This window comes from Anabrus simplex, chromosome 5 (assembly GCF_040414725.1).
Source record: "Anabrus simplex isolate iqAnaSimp1 chromosome 5, ASM4041472v1, whole genome shotgun sequence".
NCBI classification, from domain to species: Eukaryota; Metazoa; Arthropoda; class Insecta; order Orthoptera; family Tettigoniidae; genus Anabrus; species Anabrus simplex.
Genome location: NC_090269.1, coordinates 120,254,129 through 120,279,326, shown reverse-complemented (window position 1 = coordinate 120,279,326; position 25,198 = coordinate 120,254,129). Strand labels below are relative to the sequence as shown.

The 25,198-nt window shown below is 38.0% G+C and overlaps 1 protein-coding gene across 1 annotated transcript in view; it reads right to left on the bottom strand.

Moving 5' to 3' along the window:
- Positions 1 to 25,198, bottom strand: part of LOC136873838 (CWF19-like protein 1) — a 131,308-nt gene that overhangs the window by 87,165 nt on the left and 18,945 nt on the right. The window contains exons 3-4 of the mRNA XM_067147107.2: positions 22,534 to 22,635; positions 4,424 to 4,641 (exon numbers count right to left, since the gene is read on the bottom strand). Coding sequence (XP_067003208.2) covers positions 4,424 to 4,641; positions 22,534 to 22,635 — 320 coding nt within the window. The remainder of the gene's footprint in view (positions 1 to 4,423; positions 4,642 to 22,533; positions 22,636 to 25,198) is intronic.

Sequence of the window (25,198 nt, the reverse complement as noted above, 5' to 3'; positions counted from 1 at the left end):
CAAACAGGACGCAGCTTTAAAATCAGATATGCAGAACATGTCAATGCCATAAAACACAACCGTTTTTCCGCGGTCGGCCTACATATAAAAGAATTTAAGCACAACTTTACTGAAATAAATCAAGATCTTGAGGTATTAGATATTCTAAACAAAGGTTCTTTCCTAGACGTCACTGAAAACCTCTATATTCATTTAGACCAATATTTCAATCCCAACCTAAACTTAAATGATATCTCAGAGAAACCAAAGATCCTATTCGACTTTCTCATTGAATTTTTCAAAAACATGAATGTCCCGAAAAACAGATCTGTCTTTCAGATTATGCACAATACTTTGTCACGCCACACACTTTCACCACATCACACTCCATACTTCCCCCCCTTCCACTCCTCCTCCCCTACCGCTCCTCCCCTCTCCCCTACCGCTCCTCCCCTCTCCCCTCCTAATCCAACAACGGCCGCTGCCCAGACCTAAACTATCCAACACGCTCTGTTCCTCTTCATCTCGCGCCATAGCTTTACCGCCTCATGTCCCGCAATAAACATCATAGAAACCTGCCCCCACCCTACACGTAACGCTGCAACAATAGACCACAAATACTGGCACAGTCAACCTCCACACTCTCAACAAAGACTCCTTAATACCTATTTTGTATTCTTGTCGAGCTGAATACCGGACCTGTGAAGATTACAAGATTATTTTGTGCATCTACAGAATGGTGTGTTAATGAAGCTATGTAATATAGAGAGAAACTTTCAAAGGTGGTTAAATGAAGAAGTTATATCATGTTCAAGATCATGCTTCCACATCTCTGCACAGTATTTAAAATACAATTTACCGTTGGTCTTTTATAGCTATTGTTGAGAGTTAAGGAGAATTTCCTGTTGTGTATGTTTATCAGGAACTCAAGGGAGACTTCATTAATTAGTCGGAACATAGAAAGAATGATGAACTCTTCTCAGAAGAACTCTTAAGGTTTCACCTTACTTTTTCCTACCTGCTGGCTCTTTAGAAATATGTGCGCGTGCGTCTTATATTCAGGAATCATTCAAGGCAAATATTTTCTCACTGCAAGTTGTGTGGTTAAACTTATTTTTAATATGTATAATTTTGGCTTTCTCAACGATGCATTTGATTCTACATTCGTCCCTGCTTTTATCTCCTCGTGAGATGTGCATTGTTTAATGTAACACCTTGTGTAAAAAATTGGGTTAAATGAAGGAGTTATATTATATTCAAGATCATGCTTTCACGTCTCTGCACAATATTTAAAAATGAAATTTACCGTGGTCTTTATAGCTATTGTTGGAAGTGAAGGAGGATTTCCTGTTGTGCATGTTTATCAAGAACTCAAGGGAGACTTCATTAGTTAGTCGGAACATAAAAAATGATGAACTCTTCTCAGAAGAACTCTTAAGGTTTCACATTACTTTTTCCTGCCTGCAGGCTCTTCAGAAATGTATGCGCGTGTGTTTTGTATTCATGAATCATTCAAGACGAATATTTTCGCACTACAAGATGTGTGGTTAAGGTTATTTTTAATATGTATAACTTTCCCTGTTTTCATCTCCTTGTAAGATGTGTATTGTTTAATTTCCTGTTGTGTATGTTTATCAGGAACTCAAGGGAGACTTCATTAGTTAGTCAGATCATAGAAAGAATGATGATCTCTTCTCAGAAGAACTGTTAAGGTTTCACCTTACTTTTTCCTGCCTGCTGGCTCTTTAGAAGTGTGTGCGCGCGCGTTTTGTATTCAGGAATCATTCAAGGCAAATATTTTCGCACTGCAAGTTATGTGGTATAACTTGCCTTCTCAACGATGCATGTGTTTCTACATTCGTCCCTGTTTTTATCTCCTCGTAAGATGTGTATTATTTAACGCAACACCTTGTATTAAAAAACTGAGTTATATGAAGGAGTTATATCATGTTCAAAATCATGCTTTCACGTCTCTGCACAATATTTAAAATAAAAATTTTACCGTTGGTCTTTAGAGCTATTGTTGAGTGTGAAGGAGAATTTCCTGTTGTGTATGTTTATCAGGAACTCAAGGGAGACTTCATTAGTTAGTCGGAACATAGAAAAATGAGGAACTCTTCTCAGAAGAACTCTTAAGGTTTCACTTTACTTTGTCCTGCCTGCTGGCTCTCCAGAAATGTGTGCGCGTGTGTTTTTTTACATTCAGGAATCATTCAAGAAGAACACTTTTGCACTGCAAGATATGTGGTTAAGGTTATTTTTAATATGTATAACTTTTGTTTTCTCAACGATTCATTTGTTTCTATATTCGTCCCTGTTTTTATCTCCTTATAAGATGTGTATTGTTTAATGTAACGCCTTGTGTAATATAAATGCCTACATCTTGCCTATTTCCCACATTTTGGCTGATGATGACGCAAACACAGCGTCGAAACTAGTTCCAAGTGCAAATACATGTTATAAATAAATATAACATTTTTGTTGAAAAGGTGGACCGTTTTAAGTTTTTCCTAACATCCTTTCACAGCTGTGTGCATGATAATTAAATATACTAGCTGCTGATCGAGTAACATGTGAAAGTAGCTGCGACCGAAACCCAGGCTAAAAGGAAAAGGAGGGGAAGAACAAAAAACAGCAGGGATGAACTTGGCACTGCCCCAAGTAATTAGTTAAGTAGAGACTCAATTTTGTTTTAGTCTGAAAGTATTTAGTAACAAATACCTTATACATGTGAAAGTAGTAATCATCCAAATTTACACAAAAAAATGAAAAAGAAAGCTAACTTAATTGAGACATGTGTAGAATCTCTTGGAGGTGGAAAGTGTTTGTAGAAGATTTTATTTATAAATTGTTTTAAGCAATGCTTTCTGTATGATCTGGAGTGTTGTGCTAGAATATTTTATTCGTATTCCATTTAGCTACCTAACCTGTAAAGTGTAAAATACTGTTGTAGCACATTTTATTTGTGACTACTAGATTGTTCTATATTTACTGGAACAGTCCAGAAAGGTTGCGATGCGAACGTTTGGAACAGGGTGTGTTGGCCTTTGTCTGTTATGGTTCTAGAAAAAAATGTCCTTTATATTCTGGAAAATGGAAGGTTCGCGATTGGTGTCTGTATATGTGTTCGAGAATGTTAGTTAAATATCGCGAACAGAGAAAGAGTTGTGATTGGCGAATCTGGGTGGCGATGGGCAGGCTCCTGCATTCTGATTGGCTACTCCAAGGCCAGACTTCCCTTTTAAAGGGAGCGAGGCAGCATTTCGTAGGTCTGTCTTAATTCTGTGGTCTGTCTGCCGATCTCTCGTCTGCCGAAGTTTTCATGTCGCCGGCGCCTCCTCGCTGCCAGGATGGGCTGCCTTAGGATAAGCACTGTTGTTTTCAGTCCCGTTTTAATTAGCATTTAATTTTCGTTGGTGTATCACACAGGAGATTGCGCTAATCGCCACTCAATTGTTCAGATGCTTTTTCAAAGCACATTTAGTTTCACTCTAAATTATAACAGCATATTGTGTTTCCTCTTACCTTCAAGATTGTACTTGTAGAATTGATTTGAGCTGAGATGTATTTGCTTAACTCTTTGGACTTATGGCAAAGCTCTTGTCAAGGAACATCTAATTTGTATTTGTCAAAGAACGTCTAATTCGTGTGCCGTGTGTATCTAGATTTTCTGTACAGCTGAAATGTGTTCGGTAGATAATTTGTATTGTCAAATTTTGAAAATAATATTTTGAAAACCAGAGATCACTGTTGTCTCTTCGGAAAACCGCAACCTTCGCACCCAAATGGCCTTTGGTTGGTTTCCGGTCCGGTTCCACATCCCTTGTTTTCTTACCGTCAAGTTGCCCTCCCTGATATTTACTTGTGTTGTTTTTGGTACAGATCTGCGCAGTTCATCCGATGTTTATAGTGTGTGTAGTGTTTAAGGTACCATATAATTGCTTTTATTTTCCTCCCTGTTAACTGTGTTTGCGTAGCCGCTGTAGTAACGGTTATATTAATGATCAAGGTAATAAATTAAACTTAATTCAGAATAGTATTTAGATAGTTAAAAGTAAATTAATAAGTGTGGTAGACCACACTGTAAGTTTGCACTGTTCTCAAAAATAGGGCATAAAATACACAAGGTAAATGAACCGACTTCACTCAGAAGCAACAACAGCAAGATGAAATTAAAATATCAAAGGAAAGCAAAGATAACAAGTAGTAAATAACAAATATGGTTTTAGACAACAGAATTAACTCGCAGGAAGAGAATAGTCACAATCTGAAATAGTAATCGACTCCATACCAAAATAGCTATTAAATGACTAAGGAAAGATGGCAAGGGGTAAAACAAGGTAAATGAAACCAGTATCTAGAACAGCAGGGATGTCCTAAGCAGTGAGCCTCAAGGCAGATATTTAAGAGAACTAACACGTTTCCAACAACCTGATTTTCATACCTTCCTTTCATCAAGGTTCATAATTCCAGCTGGCCATGTTGATGTGGCTAGGATATCTACTCCTCTGAAACTTGGTTGTCCTCGAACACAAATATCTCTGACAGTTGTCACATCATTAATTGCATAAGTATGCTCCTGAATCTGATCCGAAGGCCCTTCAATACCACTCACGTATGCTAATTTAACTCCAGATAATCCACTGAACAAACCTCTTTTACCTGAAAAAGAATCAATTGTTGCTCTCATTATTCCACAGACAAAAAAATTAGCTTGTGAATCCCACAAATACAACCAAATCAAAATTTAAGATTACAAAATAAATCTGTTAAGTTACACATGGCAATCTGGCAATCTAAATTTTTCTTTCTATTTGGTTAAGTTCTAAATTAGACATCGTTAAGCTGCAGGGTACCTCAAAAGTTTTATTTATTTAGCAAGATCTAACATGTTATCAATCAATTATCAGTGAGAGCACAGAAGACAGACAACAGAATTGATAGAACAGTGAAAATAGCAGTCAATTTTGGAAAAGGAATTACTATTCCATAAGAGGAAATTTTTTTAGGAACATCAGTTAAAAAGACAAGAGATAGAATTCAAAATATTAAAATCAGAGAAGAGCTAAATATAGAACCGTTAGTACAGAACATACAGAAAGCAAGACAGAGATGGTTGGGAGATGTAAAAAGAATGGGAAAAGAATGGGTAGCAAGAAGGGAATTGGAAAGAGAAGTTAAGGGAAAAAGACCAGTTGGAAGACCAAGAAGAAGGTGGATGGATCAGATTTGGAAGGACATTAGAGAAGCTGGATTAGATATGGCGGAAGTAATGGAGCAAGAAAAGTGGAAGGACAGAAAGGAGTGGAGAAAACTTGTCAACCACACCCGGGCGACTGGAGTGGGACATTGATGATGATGATGAAGAGGAAATTTAAACTCTACAAAGCATTGATATTGTTTTATCTGAGAATGTATGGCAGTGGTTCCTAAATTGGTGAGGGGATTATGACCCCTGGGAGGGGAGAGAGTGATAGATTTAGATGGAGGTACAGAACTCAGGTATGCCTAAATCAACTTTACAATAAACACCCATTAAGGTCATTAAAGAAAAATAGCCATCCATCCCATTTATATTCTGTGTTCATGTGAGATTTTATTACTCATCTGTCATACGGCTTATAGTGCCAGGAGTGTCCAAGGACATGTCCAGTTCAACTGGTGCAGGTCTTTATTTGATTCCCATGGGTGACTTGCACATCTGGATGTGGGATGATGATGGTAACAAGGTAGGAAGAGGGTAAAAACCCAGTGTTAGCACATAGCCTACTCCTGGCCGAATAACATCAAGGGGTCTGCTCAAAGCTTCACATCCCCATCTGATGGACGAATTGCCATCAACAGCGTCACAAGCCTTCACTCAATATGAACAATGCAGAAAGGTTTCTAATCACTACATTGCATGCCAAAGAAATTGTATACCACCGTCTCTTCTACCCAGGCGACTTAACTATCTGATGATGAAATTTTTTCGACCAACGAAACTCGAACCAGCTAAACAAGCTGTCAGACCATATAGACCGCTTTAACGATCATGGTCTCCATGTAGAAGGGGGAGAGAGAATAACATCCACGGTATCCCCTGTCTGTCATAAGACGCGACTAAAAGGGGCTCTGAGGCTCTTGGTGGCATGGGTTGGCGACCATGGGATTCTTAGCTGAGTTCTGGCATTGCTTCCACTTACTTGTGCCAGGCTCCTCACTTTCATCTATCCTATCGGACCTCCCTTGGTCAACCTGACCCTGACGGTATTAGGTGTTGAGGTCTAGGGAGTTTTTCACTTTCACGCACTTCGTGGCCCTCATCTTTCTTTAGCTGACACCATCATCTTTGGAAGTGTCAGACCCCTTCAATATTTTCTCTCTGATTACTGTTAATAGAGGATGGTTGCCTAGTTGTACTTCCTCTTAAAACAATTATCACCACCACCATGCAACAATCATGGTCAACAGGCGGGCTATTGTATGTATGTATGTATGTATGTATGTTGAGTAGTCACCCTGAAGGCTGGTTGGATCCTCAACAGATCAGCCATCGTAGATGGCCTAGGCATCATTGAAGAGGCATACTTGGGAAATGAGGAGTGAGGTAGCTTCCTGTTGCTTTCCTCGCCGAGCCAGAAGTTGCTAATGCATATTAGTCTGTCAAGCCAACAGAAATACGCATGCCAACCAATCTTACACGTGACATTTTCACAACATTCATAACAGGGACTGGCTGCATAAGGAGTTATATTACTAGAATTGCTCATACCTCAGACACTCATTTTCTCAAAGTGAAGGTGAGACTGAGACAAGACTTAATGAAAGAAACATATTTGTTCCAGTCTATACCAGAAGACACAGCGAAGTGTCTACGCCTTGCTAGCAAAGGTATTCTTGTGAGATTCAAAATTTAAAAATATAGCTGCAAACAAAGAAAAGAGTTGTTCCAGTGCATTTGAATCATCACCCTCCAGCCAAGTATCAGACCACGTGGCCCATTACGGTTTTGGTCCCTCTTATCATCGGATGTCCAATGAATCTTTCCTCCTACTGGGCAACTGTATAGTTTGCTTTGGTACCTTCCTCCTGTCCATTCCGCCATCATGTCCCTTCCAGTTTTGTCCGAGTGCCCAGGTACTGAAGCACAGGTTCAACCCATAAAGGACTAAGTGAGTTGGCTGCATGGTTTGTGTCACTTAGCTGGGAGCTTGCATTTAGGGAATGGTACGTTCAGACCCTACTGTTGGCAGCCCATAAGATTGTTTTCCAAAGTTTCCCCATTTTCAAACCAGGCAAATGTTGGGGCTGTGCCTTAATTAAGGCTATGGTCGCTTCCTTCCTAGTCCTAGCCCCGTTCTATCCCATAGTAGTCATAAGACCTCTGTAACATAAATAGCAATCCTTAAAGACAAATTGTTGTATTTTAATATTTCCAAGTAAATTAATGTGAGTGGAAATAACTAATTTATAATGTTACATGTTAATTTAAACTTCTTTTTTTCAGACCAACATTTTTGTTCTGAAGCAGCAGGCTGATGTTGATATTTTGTTGATAATAGTTATTTTCATACATTTCAATTTACATTCTTGTTTAAATCACACATCTTAGTTTTTGTTAAAAATGATTATTGTACAACTGTGAATTTTGCATTGCTCACATTTATTCCATATTATTCTTTAATATGAGATTCTGAGAAATAAATCTTTGTAATAAAATGACATAGACCCTTATGTACTACTACGGTCACGAATGGCGCCATTCCTGTGGTCGAAATGGGGTGCCAGGAGGAAGAAATACAAAAGCAGGTCCTTCCTTTATAGTCGAAAATGTGACTTCAACATAAAAGATTGCTCTTCGAACCTTGCTCTTCTATATGCTCCCCCTCATAAACTTCCCTAGGAATGGCATATCGAGATCTTTAATTGGCAAACCTTAAATGATTTCTTAAGGTCTGGTCATGACCAGGAAAATTAACAACTGCCTTCAAAGCAGCAGCGTTATAAAAGTGATTCTTTTCAACCTCTGCCACTAATCTGGCGTCCTATCATGATGTTGAAATTTTCCTTCTACTACTCCGTGCTTTTCGGCCAGAAATCCCAGAACATTGATAATTTTGCACCCATCTACGAACTGTCTTTCATGAAATGCGGGATCACCTAGTTGCCTCGTACAACAAGGTGAATCACAGCCTGTATTACACTTACTTTCTTTTCTGTGCCACTTTGGGAACCATGTCAAACAGTCAAAAGTTTCAGGCATAAATGTCATCGTTGGTTTCCTCTACGAGCCTTAGCCTCTACCTAGGTGGTTGGCCCGGCGAATGTCCATGTAACAGGTAAGCACAGGATGGGTAGGACATGAAATCTCTGCACATTTAATTACACCCTGCAGGGGATAAAGCACAACACACCAAGCACGAATTCCATACTTATATTTTGCCTTTTACAAACAACATTAACACTCAATACATATATTACTGAGATAAGTATGTGAGTACTGGAATAGTTCTCAGATACCCTGCTAGAAGTCAAGGCAAGGTCTAATCACATTCCTCAACATCCTCCCCACCCTGGTCAGTCTCGAGTGGGATGACCAGTTGTATGGGCATGTTGATGATGGTCCCGTCAGCTGCCCATAGGATGAGAGTCTGCACATTCCCATCATGTCCAGGTCTTCTCTCAATGATGCAAGCTCTCCGCCACATGTGCCTTGGCCTCAGGTTGTCTTGAAGGACGTTTCTTACTCTGCACTCGGTCAATCTTCCTTTCGAGCGCTGGACTTCATGGTAACTCCTAAGTTCAAGAATATATTCCTTTAATCTCTTAAGTCATCTCGCAGCTTTTGTCTTTGCGGATATTGAAATTTGGGCCAGTGGGCAGTCATCAGTCATTCACTATTTAAAAGTAGCATGGTGTCAGTGTCTCAGAGCTCTCTTGAATAACAGGTCGCGAATTGAGGGCAGCTTTTATTTCCACCAATAGGATTGTTAGTATCTCTTCATCAACCTGCAACTTTCCCAACAGTTTTCTCAAGCATCGTTTGATCATTTCAACCATTGTTTCCCATTACCCTTCCCATCAAGTGAATTTCCAGGAGACCTAAAGGCAAGTGAAGTGCTGGTTCATATGTTGACTAGTGAACAATCAAGCAAAAATGGCTAGTTCCTTATAAGCTGCCTGGAACACTTTCGCAATGTCAGAGTAGATGGTATGTGGTACTCTAATTCTACCAGAGAACTATCTAAATGCCATCAGGAACTTTTCCGTGGTTATGTCTTGATGCCAGTTCAAGGTGCAGAACATCAAGAGCTCTTGTTGTAGTGCATGTGAAGAGGACAATGTAAGATTTCTGTGGTTGGCTCCCTACCTTAATACAAAGCATGTGCATGTGATAGCAAATGGCTGCGTGAGTTGCACACAAGCAGCTGGCAAAGGAGCTTCCATTTCAGAACCTCAGTCTTGGCGATTCTGCATGGCAGGCATTTGTGAATATTACCTTCTTGAGTGATTGTCTTGCCTTGATGACCCAAAGTTCCTTGCATAAGTCTGAAAAGACAATCCTAACTCCCACATGATGTGAGCGGATATGGGTCTGCTGTATCAGAAGTTTCACAAATTAATGGGTACTGTCGAGAACACTATTCCGGTGGTGTTCATTCTGCATACTAGAGGTGTCCTCCCAATCGTATGAGGAAGTCATAGGAAGGGGCTGAAGTGTTTAATCTTAGATCTTCCTGGGAGTTCTGTTTTCTCACTCAGAGTGTTGTACTTGGCAGTAAAACTTTCTTGCTGGGCCATTTGGACCCAATACAGTCTTGCAGCCTCCAATTCGCGTGTGGTCATATGGTCAGTGAGTTTCTATGCATATCTTGCATTACGGATGAAACATAGAATCCAAGCCATTACATGCAAGAAGAACTGTTTTTTAAGGCATCGACGGGAGTTATCCAGGTACTGACCGTTACCACTTGCTGGTGCATCTCAATTATCTGGAAGTGAATCTTTTCACAATTTGCTTTATGTCGCACCAACATAGATCGGTCTTATGGCGACGATAGGATAGGAAAGGCCTAGGAGTGGGAAGGAAGCAGCTGTGACCTTAATTAAGGTACAGTCCCAGCATTTGCCTGCTGATAAAATGGGAAACCACAGAAAACCATCTTCAGGACTGCCGACAGTGGGGTTCGAACCCGCTATCTCCCAGACGCAAATTCACAGCTGCATGCACCTAACTGCACGGCCAACTCACCTGGTAGAAGTGAAACCCCTGGGAATATGCTGGGAGGCCTCAAAACGCAGTTCTTACTGGAAGGTGTTGCACAAGATGGCACCAGATGATTGGTGGCGATTTTTATACAAGGAAATACAACTAAGTATTCATCTTCTCTGAACTAACTAAATGGAGATGAAAATTAAAATAAAATGTATTTATTCATTGGAGGAATTTGAAAATGAACTAGAAAATAAAACAAAAAATATTTTATTAAGCTGAAAAGAACATTTGAAATTTTTATGCTCTTGATTAATCCACTCTCACCAATAAAGTGAATGACAAGATCAGCAGTATTATAGTCATTGGCATGTATGAGTTTGAGTGTCTCCTTCAGCCGAGGTTCCGTCTTAGGCCAGATAGTTCTGCAACGGTGAATTCGGCACCATGAAAACACAATGATGGGGGAGGGGTCTTTCCCCTTTAGAAGGCACGAGTGCATAGATCTTCCATGAACTATCATTCTGTAGCACGTTAAAAGTAAATTGTAAACCATATATAAAGTATGGCTACAAGTTCTTGTAATCGCTCATTCACAGCTAAAGAAATGCTTAGGTTTATCAAAGATGCAGAAACTGCAGAGTATACTGCAAACTGCACAGCAGAAAGAAAGTACATCACAGAAAGGTGTACTCGCAACTGTTGAAAAAAACAACAACGCAACTTCAAAAGCCAAATAGTAACCATAAGGCATTTCAAATCAATCAAAATCTCTTTATTTGCAAATGAGGTGTCTACCTCGGTGGCAAATGGTACACTAAAATACATTATTGTCAAGCACTAAATTTTAAATTAACAGGAGACGAAGAAAATGTTCCTAGAATACAATATTATACAATTTACGCTAATAATTTTTTTCTATTAAACACACACATCATCCTTAATAAATTTATATTGTTTACAAAATTCTACTTATAATATCTTACAAACATAGTCAACTCATATACAGTACGGTATGTGAAATTACTTCTAATAATACTATACAACTGGTGTAAGATTAAAATTAACACTGAATTTATTTACATATTTATATTTTACCCATTTTGGAACCTAAGTAGCATAACGACCTGCTGCGTCTTAACCAGAGCCCCTTTCGCCACCACTTTTCAGAGTTCCTGAAGGGCCTTCACAGCTACCGTAGCGGTCCCAGGGCCCTCGAAGTCCCCACCGTACTTCACCCCTACAGGCAGTCCCCTACTTGGGCTGTCCAAACTCCTTAGACCAGGGGATGGAATTAATTTAATCACACACATTTATTATTTACAATATCCTGCACTGGTCGAATGCCCTCTAACATTTCATTTATTATCTCTGTTGTTGTTTATTCTCTTCTTGAATATCTGTACAGATTTTGGAAAAGGATCAAACACTACCCCTGGTAAACTGTTCCACTCCTTCACGCCCTTCCCAATGAAAGAAAATTTACCCCAATCGCTTCTGCTAAAATTCCTTCTAATTTTGTACTTGTGGTCAGTTCTACCAATATAATTATTTTCCAACCGAAGCCTCTCACGGATATCTCCCCATGCTTCTTCTCCTGTATAGGCTCTATATAATCCTATAAGTCTAGTTTTCTCCCTTCTCTTACATAAAGTTTCCCACCCAAGTTCCTTTAACATTTCTGATACACTACTCTTTCTCCTGAAATCCCCTGTTACAAACCTTGCTGCTTTCCTCTGCACACCATCTAGTTCTTTTATTAGGTATTCTTGGTGAGGATCCCAAACACTGTTTGCATATTCCAATAATGGACGAACCATACTTAAGTAACTTTTTTCTTTTAATTCTTTGTTGCATCCTTTAAGTAGTCTCATTATGACATGTAACGATCTGTATGCTTTCCCAACAATGTCATCAACATGACCCTTCCAATTTAAATTACTTTCAAATCTCACACCTAAGTATTTGCACTTGCCATCTTTTGGGATAACTACCTCATCCAAAGTATATTCAAATTCAGTTTTAAAGCTCCTGTTTGTAAATGTTGTAACAGTTGATTTGCCTCCATTAATCTTCATATTATTTTCTTCAACCTATTCTTGGATACTGTCAAGGTCCCTTTGTAATTCTGAACAATCCTCAATGTTATTTATTTCCCTATAAACAATTATGTCATCTGCATACAATCTTATTTTCGATGTTATATTGTTCCCTAAATCATTTGCGTATATTAAGAAAAGTAACGGACCGATTATACTACCCTGTGCAATTCCCTTCCAGACTTTCTCTTCCTGTGATATATTATTTCCTACTTTGACTTTCTGAACCCTTGAATTTAGAAATGTTCTTATCCAACGTATAACCCTTACATCCAATCCTATTCCCTCCAATTTCTTTAATAATATTCCATGTTCCACTCTATCAAAGGCTTTGGAAAGATCTATGGCTATGCAATCTAACTGGCCTCCTGAATCTAACTGATCTGATATGTCCTGCTGAAATCCCACCAGTTGTGCCTCGCAAGAAAATTTCTTTCTAAATCCATACTGGCTCCTCATGAACCAATTTTTATCATCACATATCCCTCTGATGTACTTTGCTATTAAACTCTCCAGTATTTTACAAACTATACTGGTCAGGCTGATTGGTCTGTAGTTCTCTGGTTTCCTTTTATCACCCTTTCCTTTATAAATTGGTATTATTTTAGATTCTTTCCATTCCTTTGGTATCACACTATTATTTATGACATAGTCAAAGAGAAATTTTAAATAAGGCACTATATACCACCCCATTGTCTTTAATACCTCTCCAGTAATTTGATCACTTCCTGCTGCTTTTCCTTGCTGAAGCAGTTGGATTTCTCTGAAAATATCTTCATTTGTGAATGAGAAGCTTCTTGTTTCCCTCTGTGTCTCTCCCTCTCTATCTTCTGTTACGGTTTCCAAGTCCTGACAATCTTCTACTGAATCTCGGAATTCCCTACTAAAGAGGTTTGCTTTCTCAGTATCTGTTAAATAGTGTTCACCCCCTTCTCCCACCATTGTAGGAATTTGGATTCCTTTTCCTTTTTGATTCCTAATATATGAATACAGCTTTTTCCATTTCCCTTTGTGGTCATTACCCTCTTGAAGAATGCCATTCATATAATTCTCTTTTGCTTCCTTTTTCACTCTATTCAGTTCCCTCATTAGCTGTTTTCTACTTTCTCTACTCTCCCTACCTTCTTTGATTTTCCTGTTTACTATTCTACATTTTCTTTTTAATTTTCTTATTTCCCTTGTGTAATAAACAGGGTCTGAGGTCATTTTACCCTTCTTAACAGGTACAAATCTCTTCTCTCCTTCCCAAATGATTCCTTTAAATTTAGCCCAAAGTGTATCCACATTATTCCCATCACTTATCCAACAACTGAATTGTGATTTAAGGTAAGTCCCAAATTCATCAACTTTAGTTTTTCTGTATAACTTCTTGTCTTTTGTGACCCTCTTATTAAGCATTTTTGGTACAAGTCCTACATCCATTATTACAGCCTTATGGTCACCTATTCCTTCAATTACCTCAGTTTTATCAACAATTTCCCATGGTTTAACCAAGAATACATCTAGCAAGTTATTGAGACGAGTTGGTTCTTGTACTACTTGTGTAAATCCTCCCTCCCAAATTAACTTATTTGCCAGTTTCTGTTCATGGGCTTCACTTGCAGCTCCATTCCATTCAACTTCAGGCAAGTTTAGATCTCCCCCAATTATTACCGTATCATTATTGTTTTTATGAGTATAATCTATTATTTTCTCAAATATTTCCATGTCTCTTTCCTCTCTTCCAGGCCTATATGTTCCTATAATTCCCACCTCCTTCATATTATCACAAACTAATTTTATCCCTAATATTTCATCCCTTTCATCAGTAAACCATTCATGCGAACAATAAGTTTCCTTCACCAGAATAAATACCCCTCCTCCCTTTTTATCTCCTCGGTCTCTACGATAGACTGTATACCCTTCTGGAAATACTTCTGTATTACCCACCCCTTCTCTCAACCACGATTCCACTCCTATCACCACATCCGTCTCATAAGATTCCATCAATGTACCGAATTTTAATTGTTTATTTACTACACTCTGACAGTTTACCAAGAGCAATCTCAGACCTCCTTCCTCCCTAAAATTTGACTGTTGCAAATGGGTAACGTTTGACTCACGAGTTGAGAACTTCCCTGGAACCCAGATCCTTGTACATAGATCTTGATTTAAGGGTCTGGGTTTTCTGGCAAGTTTTCCTGTATGTGCCAGTTTAGTGGTATGGGTTTTCTTAAGTACAGATTAGTTTGCAAATCTCTGTTGATAATTGTAGCAATTTGTCTACAGAGAGTTGCTTTTCCATTACCATTTAAATGTAACCCATGTCTAGTGAACATTTGCCTGTCAAGACCTAAAGTATCTACTACATAGACATTTCTAAAACTCTTACTTAATCTCTTGATTTTTATATTTACATCATGTACAGCTTTGTTCACACATGAGTCCTCTAAAAGGTCAAACCTGGGTGGCACATTTACTACAATTACTTTTGAGTCAGGTAGTTTAGAAATCTTACCTCTGAGAGTCGTAATTAATTCCTCGCCTTCATTTGCAGCAATGTCATTTGTACCACTCACAATCACCACATAATTGTCCTTCTCTAACACAGGATCACAACTTGAGAGGACGTCTTCAGTTTTGGCACCTGGTTTTATTAGTCCTAAAACCTCAGTCTCTGGATTCTGCAGCTCATCCTTGATGCCTTCTGCCATACCCCGCCCTTGACTGTCTGCGTAGAGATGAATCTTTGGCGATCTTGACTTTCGGTTGGTTTTCTTCTGTAGCTTACCTCCACTGGATTTAAAATTATTTGGAAAACTTGGTGTGTCTTCTTCTGGAACTTGCTGCAATAACTGAAATCTGTTTTGGCACTGCAAAGAGTTTTTTCCCGGTTTTAAGTTGTACGTAGTTTCTCCCATATGTTTAACATTAGGCCTAAAATGGCCACGCGTCACTTCCGTCCACGGCGATCTTTCTTCTCTAATGTCTTCTTTATCTTCCAGTTTCTTTATTCTGTCCTTTAAGCTTTCATTTTCATGTTTCAGAGCGCATAAGTCCTCTTGTAGCACTCCTAAAATCTTAATTATAGTTTCGTAAGTCTCTCTTTCTTGTTGTTCTGCCTCACTCTCAGTTTGTTTACACTCGGGACACAGCCACTCACTTTCTTCAATATCAGTCCTATTTACAATATTTGCACAACGAAAATGGTACCATTCATCACACTTACGACACAGAATCCCATTTTTAACTACTCTTCTGCATTTGCCACATTTTTCACTGCATCTTACACCATTATCTACTACGGATATCACAGACTCACACACAGTAGTCGCCATCTTGTAGTGACAGTCATTTGCACAATATGTTCCTATACTGCTTGTACCAGGAGGTACAACTCGTCCCCGTGCATTTAAATTAAGCGCCTTGAAGAACTTTATCCATCATACAAAACTTGAAACAGCTAGCTAGTGCAGGAAGTTGGGACAATGATCAACAGATGTCACTGCTAAATGATGGAGTAATATGTTATTTTAAAGTTTCCTAAACTGACTAGATGTTTTTGTTTTGTTTTGGTATATCACTGGTTGCAACAACTATTTTAAGAAAGTTGGACTTTTCACCATAGATAGATGATAGATGTCTCTATTTAAAAACAGAGGTCGTGCACTCTGGTGCACAATGGAATAATTAGAGATTTGAAGAAATTTTGTGTTTATAGGTTTTCTGAACTGAATTGACGTTTCTTAATTTTGGTACTTCAAGGTTTGCAACACGTCTTACTCATCCCACCAGCGTTGGTTTCTAACCAATCAGAAATTTCATGTATTTATTTTTCAACCAATCAAACGTTTCTTGTACATATTTTATCCGCCAATAAAAATGAGAGGGTGTGTCCGGATTTAGTCCAGAGTCTTCTCGAAACTTTCTCTCGGGTGCTGTCGCGTTTTCGGGTTAACTTGTCTTTCTGATCATCGTCGTACTGAGTGTGCGTGTGTTAAGACAGGAGGTGGCGGGCCTCCATCTTCAGCAGGCAGAACATCAGCTAAGGCACGGCCATCTTGATATACAGAGGCCTGCTACCAACAGTTGTGACGTCACGTGTATAGTACTCACTCTCCGTCATCGCATGTAATTCCTATATTGCTGATACGATACTTTTTATCATAATTTGACAAAGAAAATGCAATAATAAGCCTATAAATACGAAAAACACCAAAGAAACACTATCAAAAGTATACATACGAATACACAAATATATGCACATATTGTAAAATGTTCGACTGAAGGCTACTTACCTGGACTGTACGATGATGGTGGATAGGCGAATGGTTTTCTTTCAAAACAATGCAATTCTTTTATGCTTGTCTGAGCACATGAATAAGTTAAAAAAACGTATTTTCCAAAATATGACAGATCTTGGTCACAACACTCATTAACTCAGCAGCACACGCAAACTGTTGCTGTTTCTAAAATGCCATTATATTACACTTATTTGAGCACATAGTATTATTAATTATTTATGAATGACAGTTAGCAAACATATGTGCCATGATATGATAGATCTTGGACATAACACTCATTAACTCTGCAGCACACACCCACACTTGTCACAGAAATTACCAGATTTTTCAACTTTCATTATCAAAACATTGAAAGAAACATCCCTACAATAACAACTGATGGTGGTGGTGGTGGTGATTATTGTTTTAAGAGGAAGTACAACTAGGCAACCATCCTCTACAATAACCACTGAATGAGATATCAAAGTCTGAGTTAATCTGTAGTTTTCCACAATTTGAAAAGTAGTAGGATGGTCACTCGGCAAACTATTGCTGTCTCTAAAATGCCCTTATATTACACTTATTTGAGCACATAATGCTATTAATTATTTATGAATGACAATTAGGAAAAATATTTGCCATGTTATGATAGATCTTCGACACAACACTCATTAACTCTGCAGCTCACACCCACACTTGTCACAGAAATTACCAGGTTTTTCAACTTCCATTATCAAATCATTGAAAGAAAAATCCCTACGATTTCCACTGTTTAAAAATACATCTTTGAATCAGATATCAAGGCCTGAATCAACATGTAGCCCTCCATAACAAATCATTTGATGCTCAATAGGCGAACTGTTGTCTCTAAAATGTTATTATTTTACGCTTGTTTGTGCGCAGTGTTGTTGTTAATTATTTCTGAGTAATTGTTACAAAAAATGTTTCCAAAAATGTGGCAGATGTTGGACACAATACTAATGAACTCTATACCACACATACACTTATCACAGTAATTGCCAGTTTCTTCAACTTTCACTTTCAAAAAGTTTGTAAAAACATCCCTGCGACTTCCGGTGTTCAAAAAGGCATCTTCAAAATCAGATATCAAGGTCTGAAATAAAGTGTAGCCCTCCACAGCAACTTGAAAAACAAAACCTATAGGCTGTTTCAACCCCTCTCTGCACAGCTTTAGCAAGTATGAATTTGGTTTGAAGCTTGTAAAACAAAACATTTTTGACATCAATTTGGGTAGAAAATTCAAGTACATTTAGGGTTGTTAACTTACCCAACATGTCCTCATAATTTGATATCTTGTCTCATTCTTTGGCGATTTTCATTTGGCAGGTATTGGTTGAGACATGTATGACGGCTGCCCAGGAAATATAGTTGGCACAGCATCATCAGTTAGTTTTGGCTATACCCTAGGCACAGTTAAAACGGAACCATCTGGTCGTTTTGCAGTATCAACTCGAATTATGTGATTTTCGGAAAAATGTTTAATACAGACACAGGCATATTTACTGAGTTCAAAATTAGATCGGTGTATAGTATAAATCCATTTTGCTCGCTTCTCCTTATAGCTAGGAAACGCAAATGTTAAGATAGCCACCTCCTTATTTGAACGGTAATTGGATGTAGGCCTACATCCAGGCACTCTACACGTTCGCCCCATTTTGCAAAGAGGAGCATACACTACACTAACACATTATAGTAATAATCATAATTAAATGATAAACTTTAGAGTACTTTAGACAATTCATAATAGCTCAGTAGGTACACTTAACCTATCACATAACCTAGCAATACTTCCTAACATCAGGCTGCTCAAATTAGAATTATATAGTATTTAACAAATACTACTGCTGAAAATACATCCTTTACTGATGCGTTTGCATACAGTTATGACTTTTAAACATGAACGGACACCTCTAATAACGTTGAAATAACAACAACGTGCTACAAAAGCACCATGTAAACAAGACTCGTGCCTACATATAGCTGCACTAAAAAACTGACGTCATCACTATGGAACTGTCATGTGTAGCAGGCCGGAACTTCGAGTTGGCCGTGGCTAAGGTAATGGCCAACAGTTTTTCCATCTAAGTAGTTATCTCTGCAAGGTGACCCGAGGGGAAGGTTCCAATCTTTAACTATGTAACAGTCAATTCCTAAAATGTAAACTTTCTTCTTTCTCATGTAAAATTTCATGTAAGTCCTAAGGACTTAAACTGTAAATCGGAGATAGAGAGTGCATTACCCTCTTGAATTCCACTTCAATTAATCTTGAGATGACTACGATTTTGTAACGGTTTTTCTCTTGTAAATCATAAATTAACTTGTCCTTCTAGTTACCTCAGTAATGTGGGATTAGCCTCTGCACCGTCGGGCCACGAGCCCAAGTAGGGTTTTAATTTCTGATTTCGAGGAGCACAAGTATACGCCTCCATACATTTTGTGTTTGGGCCAGTAATGTTCTTTTTCACGAAGGCCCGGTAGTATGGGTACTAGATATCTCTGTGTAATCTAAAAGGTAATTAATATGGCATGTAAATTGTAGGTTGTGCCATTGTAATTTTACTGAGCAAAGAAGCCCTAATCTATACAGTAATGTAAACTTAAAGGTTGCCTTAATCAGGCTGTAAGAGTTGGGAGCACAGTCTCCTTGGTTGAATTTGTAGAGCATGTAAGCTCTTGTCTGGTAATGTAATACATAACTGTGTAATATTGAGTGGTGCCTTTGGAAGGTCGTAACTTGTAACCGTTGGAGCAAAGTGCTCTTGAAAATTGTGTTTTGGGAGATATCTCTCCTTTTCTACCTGTCTAACGCAACAATTGTGATGTTGGGACCTTGGTAAATTATGAGCTTGAAGCTCAAATTGTAACTAGTCTTTTCTGAGTATTTCCTGTTTTTTCTATTTTGTACCTAACTACCTGTACCTGAAATGTCGTTTGTTAAAATTTAATTTCTGAAAAGAAATATAACCTTTATTTTAAAGTTTTAAATTAATTTTTGACTCTCGTAGATAGACCCATTCCAGCCTGCACCTTCTTTCACCTCTGTGTTCCACAGATAACCCCGGAACACTGCTAAAACAGACAAAACTAGCCAATTACAGATATCAGGTAAAGGTAAGTAAACTGCATTACAATTCTGGTCATATGGGTTCCCCACCCAACAGCATGTAAAGTTGACGATACATTTTCTTAAAATGTGTTTTATTCAGTTTTGGAGTACATAATTATGTAGGATTAATTTCTTTTAAATAGCACACAAATTAAGTAATAATAATAATAATAACACAAATTAAAGCCAATTTTCTCTTTTTCTTTTTAAATTCTCTCCTAAAATAAGTGTGCATGGATTATTTGCAGATATACATTATACTGTAATAGAGTTGTGGTCTCACGTATACCGCTCTGTAACCTCTCTCAGATGCATCACAGAAAACATGAATCTGGGAATCCTCTTGTGTTCGACTACATTCCTAGCCACCAAGGGCCTGTTATGATTGACAAGTGAGAGAGTCTTGAAAGCCAAATTTGCCATCTTGCTGCAAAGTATAGGGGAAGAATGGGAAGAACATTCATCATCCCAGTTCATGCCCCTACACCACATATCCTGGAAAAGGAATTTTGCTATGATGGGTACTAGAGGGAGGATGCCAAGAGGATTGTGAAATCTTGATATAGTACAAAGCATCTGTCTCTTCTCGCAGCTTGTTAGTGTCGTTGCAATGGCCGAAGTGCAGAAATTCAGATTTGGTGTCCCACATGGGGCTGCTGTTTAATTTGCTGCTCCAAGGATGCTTTAACCCTAGAATACTAACATACGTAAAATTAACGTGTATGCATTGCTCCTTCCCGTGTTACCCCCCAACAGACCACCTCCATGCAGTGCTTCCACTGATCAAGACATTTAGAAACATGAATGAGAAGCGAATGCCACGAGAGTTCATTTTCGGTAAGTCGCTGCGCTTTCTGTATATATTGTTAATATTGACGCATTCTCACTGGCACATAAAACTTACATATTATTAGCATGTAACAGGTAATTGGATGTTGTCGTATGCAGGTATGTTGCTTATTCCGGATGGTTGCTTTATAGTTATTAGGCATGTGGCTTTCCAGGACACAATGGATAAACGAGGAGTTCATGTGCCATATTTTTGACGAGCTGGATGAAGATGAAAGCAGGGAGGACAACCATTTAGAAACTGAATCTGAGCACAAATACTCTCCAATGACGAACCAAACGATTCACCCAGTGATGATAGTTTCGATGATGATCTTGACTGTGATCTAGATCTACAAGCTTCTGCTGAAATTCAGCAAACTGAACGGCCATCGAAAGGGAAAGCTCAAAAATGAACTAGGAAGAGAATAACAGAAACGACTACTTCAAACAGCTCAGCTTCAGCCTCTCAACCTATAGAACAGTTTTTTGTTGACTGTGAAGGATGGGCATATATGGAAAACAACTGATTCAAACAAAGGAAAATACCCAAGAAAGAACATAGTTCATATCCGATCAGGGCCTACATCGAACACCTTTGAATTACTCTTTACTAAAAACGTAATGCAAAATGTACTTCGTAATTCTTAAATAATATATTACTTCTGGCAACAATGTAGATTTTGCTTATTGTTTTAGCATACATATGGACATGAAGGTAAATTTTATGTATGTTAGTATTGGGCAACTACCAAATAATGTTAGTACTCTAGGGTTAGAGAAGTCGAAGATAAAATATTGATTTATGTGCGCAAAACACACAAGGGCGGCAAACAAAACTTGTTGAGCTTCAAAGTCCACGTCTTTATTTACATATCGCTAGCCAATGAAGCGAGCTGAAGCCGGTAAGTAAGACGTGTGTCTGGCGGCAGCCAGTTGTACACGACGCTTAGTAAACGTAACAATTTTATAAACAGGAATATTTTCATGATGGATCGTCGTATTGTACAGAAACGTGGAACAGGTATTGCTGGCAAATTTTTAATGGGTTTGCTTCAACATTATGATGCCAATTTTAGGTTAATGTTTATTAAACACATGGAAATAAAGAATAATTATGCAGTCATAAGAAAATATGGCATAACTAAAGCCAATGTTCAGCACTGGCGTGAAGACAAGGATAGTCTAAAAATGCGTACTGAACAAGAAATATTACAAGTTATAAACTTCATATTTGGTCCGTATTGTCAACCTTAATAGGCTTGTTAAATTACAGAAAAGTCCCACCTATACAATATAAGTTCACAATGTTTATATATATACAAAATATATAAGCCCGCTGTACATCAAACACATTCAGTGGCCCGGAACAAGGGTGCTTTAAGGAAGTCTAACATAACATCGAGAGATATGTGTGCAAAAAACGCAAGGTGCGAATGGCCATACCAATACGAATGTGGGCCTGCAAAGAGGAATTCCCTGAACTTTCCAAGGCAGTATCAGATACCTCTAGTGAAAATGATTAGGGAAGTAGGTAGGATTTACATTATACTTGTGTCCATTTTTTTCTAAAATTCAATTTGAAATTTGTTATAAATAAAATTATGATTTCACACACAGCCTGATTTAATTTTTTGATGAAAAGGTGGGGGTCTTCTTGGATTCAGAAAATACAGTAGATGAAGATGTGTATTAAGACGATCTCAAACACCCAGTCCCTGAACCAGAAGAATTAACTATATGTTAAAATCTTCAACTTAACCAGGAATCAAACCTGATCCCGCTGAACTGAAAGCCAGTACGCTGATCATTCAGCCAAGAAGTCGGACAGTTTGGTGCATCATCGTTATTTGAACTTATTTCTGTACCATTTTACAGTAAATATAACAACTTAAGTAAGATACAGATTTACATTTTTATTTTATATTCAAAATTAAAGTTGCATAATTTTCCTTCCCTACATGTTCGAGAATTTTAAGAAAGTGAAAAAACTACACAAGTAAATTCATCTTTGAATCCATATAATCCAACATTCTTTCTCACCTAAGTAACTGACATTGGGACATATCTCATCTCCACTTTTATCTGGATACAGCACGGCCTGCTCTGGAGAATTTGGACCCAGTATGTACGTGGGAATAGGAACTGAAAGAAAAATGATTCTTATTTTACACACCAGACAACTAAACTGAATGAGCTTCTTAAATACAACACACACACAAAGAAAAGAACAGAGGCTCATACCTGAGGGGGTATCAGGTACGAAAGAACAGGGTAAGGTTTGGCCCAAAGAGGAGAATAAAAATAATGAAGTAAAATTTCAAAAATCTACTTTATTAAAAAAAATATCATCCCTGGCATTAGAAGTAAATGATTATAATGCATGATGCATACTTATATATGGCTACAAAGAATCAAGTCAGATAAAGATTACATTACAACCTTTCATAACTCGGATGAGTTTTCGTCACTCAAAGTACAATAAATTCTACAAAATAATTATCAATTTAACTAAAGTTACTGAGTAAGACCTGCAAAAGAGAAAATCCACAAGAGACAGCTGCCCTAGGACACGGGGTACCACACAGTAACATCATCAAAGTGATTGCAATGTACTAAATGCCATTACAATTTTCACACTAATTATCTTGGGATAAAATGAGTTTACTTTTTTTTTTTTAATTTGTGTGAAATGAGCCTGTCGATGTTCATGGTACTGGGAGTTAAAAGTGATTGCAATGTACTTAATGCCATTACAATTTTCACACTAATTATCTTAGGATAAAATGAGTTTACTTTTTTTTTTTTGTGTGTGTGATATGAGCCTGTCGATGTTCATGGTACTGGAAGTTGTATGGAACACGATGATGTTCCTAGGTTTGGTAGAGTCTTTTGACCGGGCAAGTTGGCCATGCGGTTAGGGGCGCGCGGCTGTGAACTCGCATACGGGAGAAAGTGGATTCGAATCCCACTGTCGGCAGCCCTGAAGATGGTTTTCCGTGGTTTCCCATTTTCACACCAGGCAAATGCCGGGGCTGTACCTTAATTAAGGCCACGGCTGCTTCCTTTCCACTCCTAGGCCTTTCCTATCCCATTGTCGCCATAAGACCAATCTGTGTCGGTGCGATGTAAAGCAACTAGCAAGAAAAAGTGTCTTCTGAATTTGTAAGTTGTTTGGAATAGGGCAATATTCCCCAAAGTGATATGTTGGAGTTACACTGCGTTGTGATTTATCATTAGAGACTACAGTATTTCAATTTAATCTGTTAAAAATCCATAACTCGCTTGAATTCAGAAATTTCATTTTTTTAAATTAAGTTGCCAAGTTCAATTTTGCTATAAACTTGGAACTTACTGCTGGTGACCTGACCTCAAACATAGATCGTGACTAAGATCCAATAGATTCCTACCCAAGACATTACCAGTACTACATGAGTTAGAAGACAATAAAGGAAATACCTCACTTCTTAAATAAACAGGACATAACTCACTGCAAAATATTAAATAACTTACAAATAACACAACACAGAAATGTTCCGTAAACGCATGTTGTTGTTTGAGTCATCAGTCCATAGACTGGTTTGATGCAGCTCTCCATGCCACCTTATCCTGTGCTAACCTTTTCATTTCTACGTAACTGCTGCATCCTACATCTGCTGTACTCAGCTTATCATATTCATACCTTGGTCTACCCCTACCGTTATTATCATCTACACTTCCTTCAAACACCAACTGCACAAGTCCTGGGTGTCTTAAGATGTGTCTTACCATTCGATCTCTTCTTCTAGTCAAATTTAGCCAAATCGATCTCCTCTCACCAATTCAATTCAGTATCTGTTCATTCGTGATTCGATCTATCCATCTCAACTTCAGCATTCTTCTGTAACACCACATTTCAAAAGCTTTTACTTTCTTTCTTTCTGAGCTAGTTATCATCTATGTTTCATTTCCATACAATGCCACGCTCCAGAAGAAAGTCTTCAAAAACGCCATTCTAATTCCTATATCAATGTTCGAAGTGAGCACATTTCTTTTCTTAAGAAAGGCCTTCTTTGCTTGCGCTAGTCTGCATTTTATGTCCTTACTTCTGCCATTGTTATTTTACTCCCAAAGAAACAATATTCACCTACTTCCTTTAAGACTTCATTTCCTAATTTAATATTTCCTGTTTCACCTGACTTTGTTCGAATGCACTCCATTACTTTTTATTATTATTATTATTATTATTATTATTAACAAATACATCGTAAATGAGAAATATTCCAGTGGCAATGGTCACTTACAGTAGTGTAATAATAAAGTAAAGTTAACATAATTACCCAACAAACAACAAGAGTAAAACAAGCAATTCCATGGGGAAAAAAAAAAAAAAAAATTACAAGATATACTAGTCAGTTTATATTCTAAATCCAGAATCATCATATACAAATTCACACACAACTTAAGTATTCCAGTGCTTAACACTACGGCTTACGATACTATAGGTTGAGCTTACTACTAGCTTAACACTACAAGTGATGATAAAGTGAACTTACAACTACCCAACAACAACAACAACAACAAAAAAGACAACAACGACGATGACAACAACAGCAACTGGAGTACAACAAGCAATTCCATGGGAAAAAATATATTACAAGAAGTACTACTAGTTTAACATTCTAAGTACAGCATCATCGTATAAAATTTCATACACAACTTAAGTATT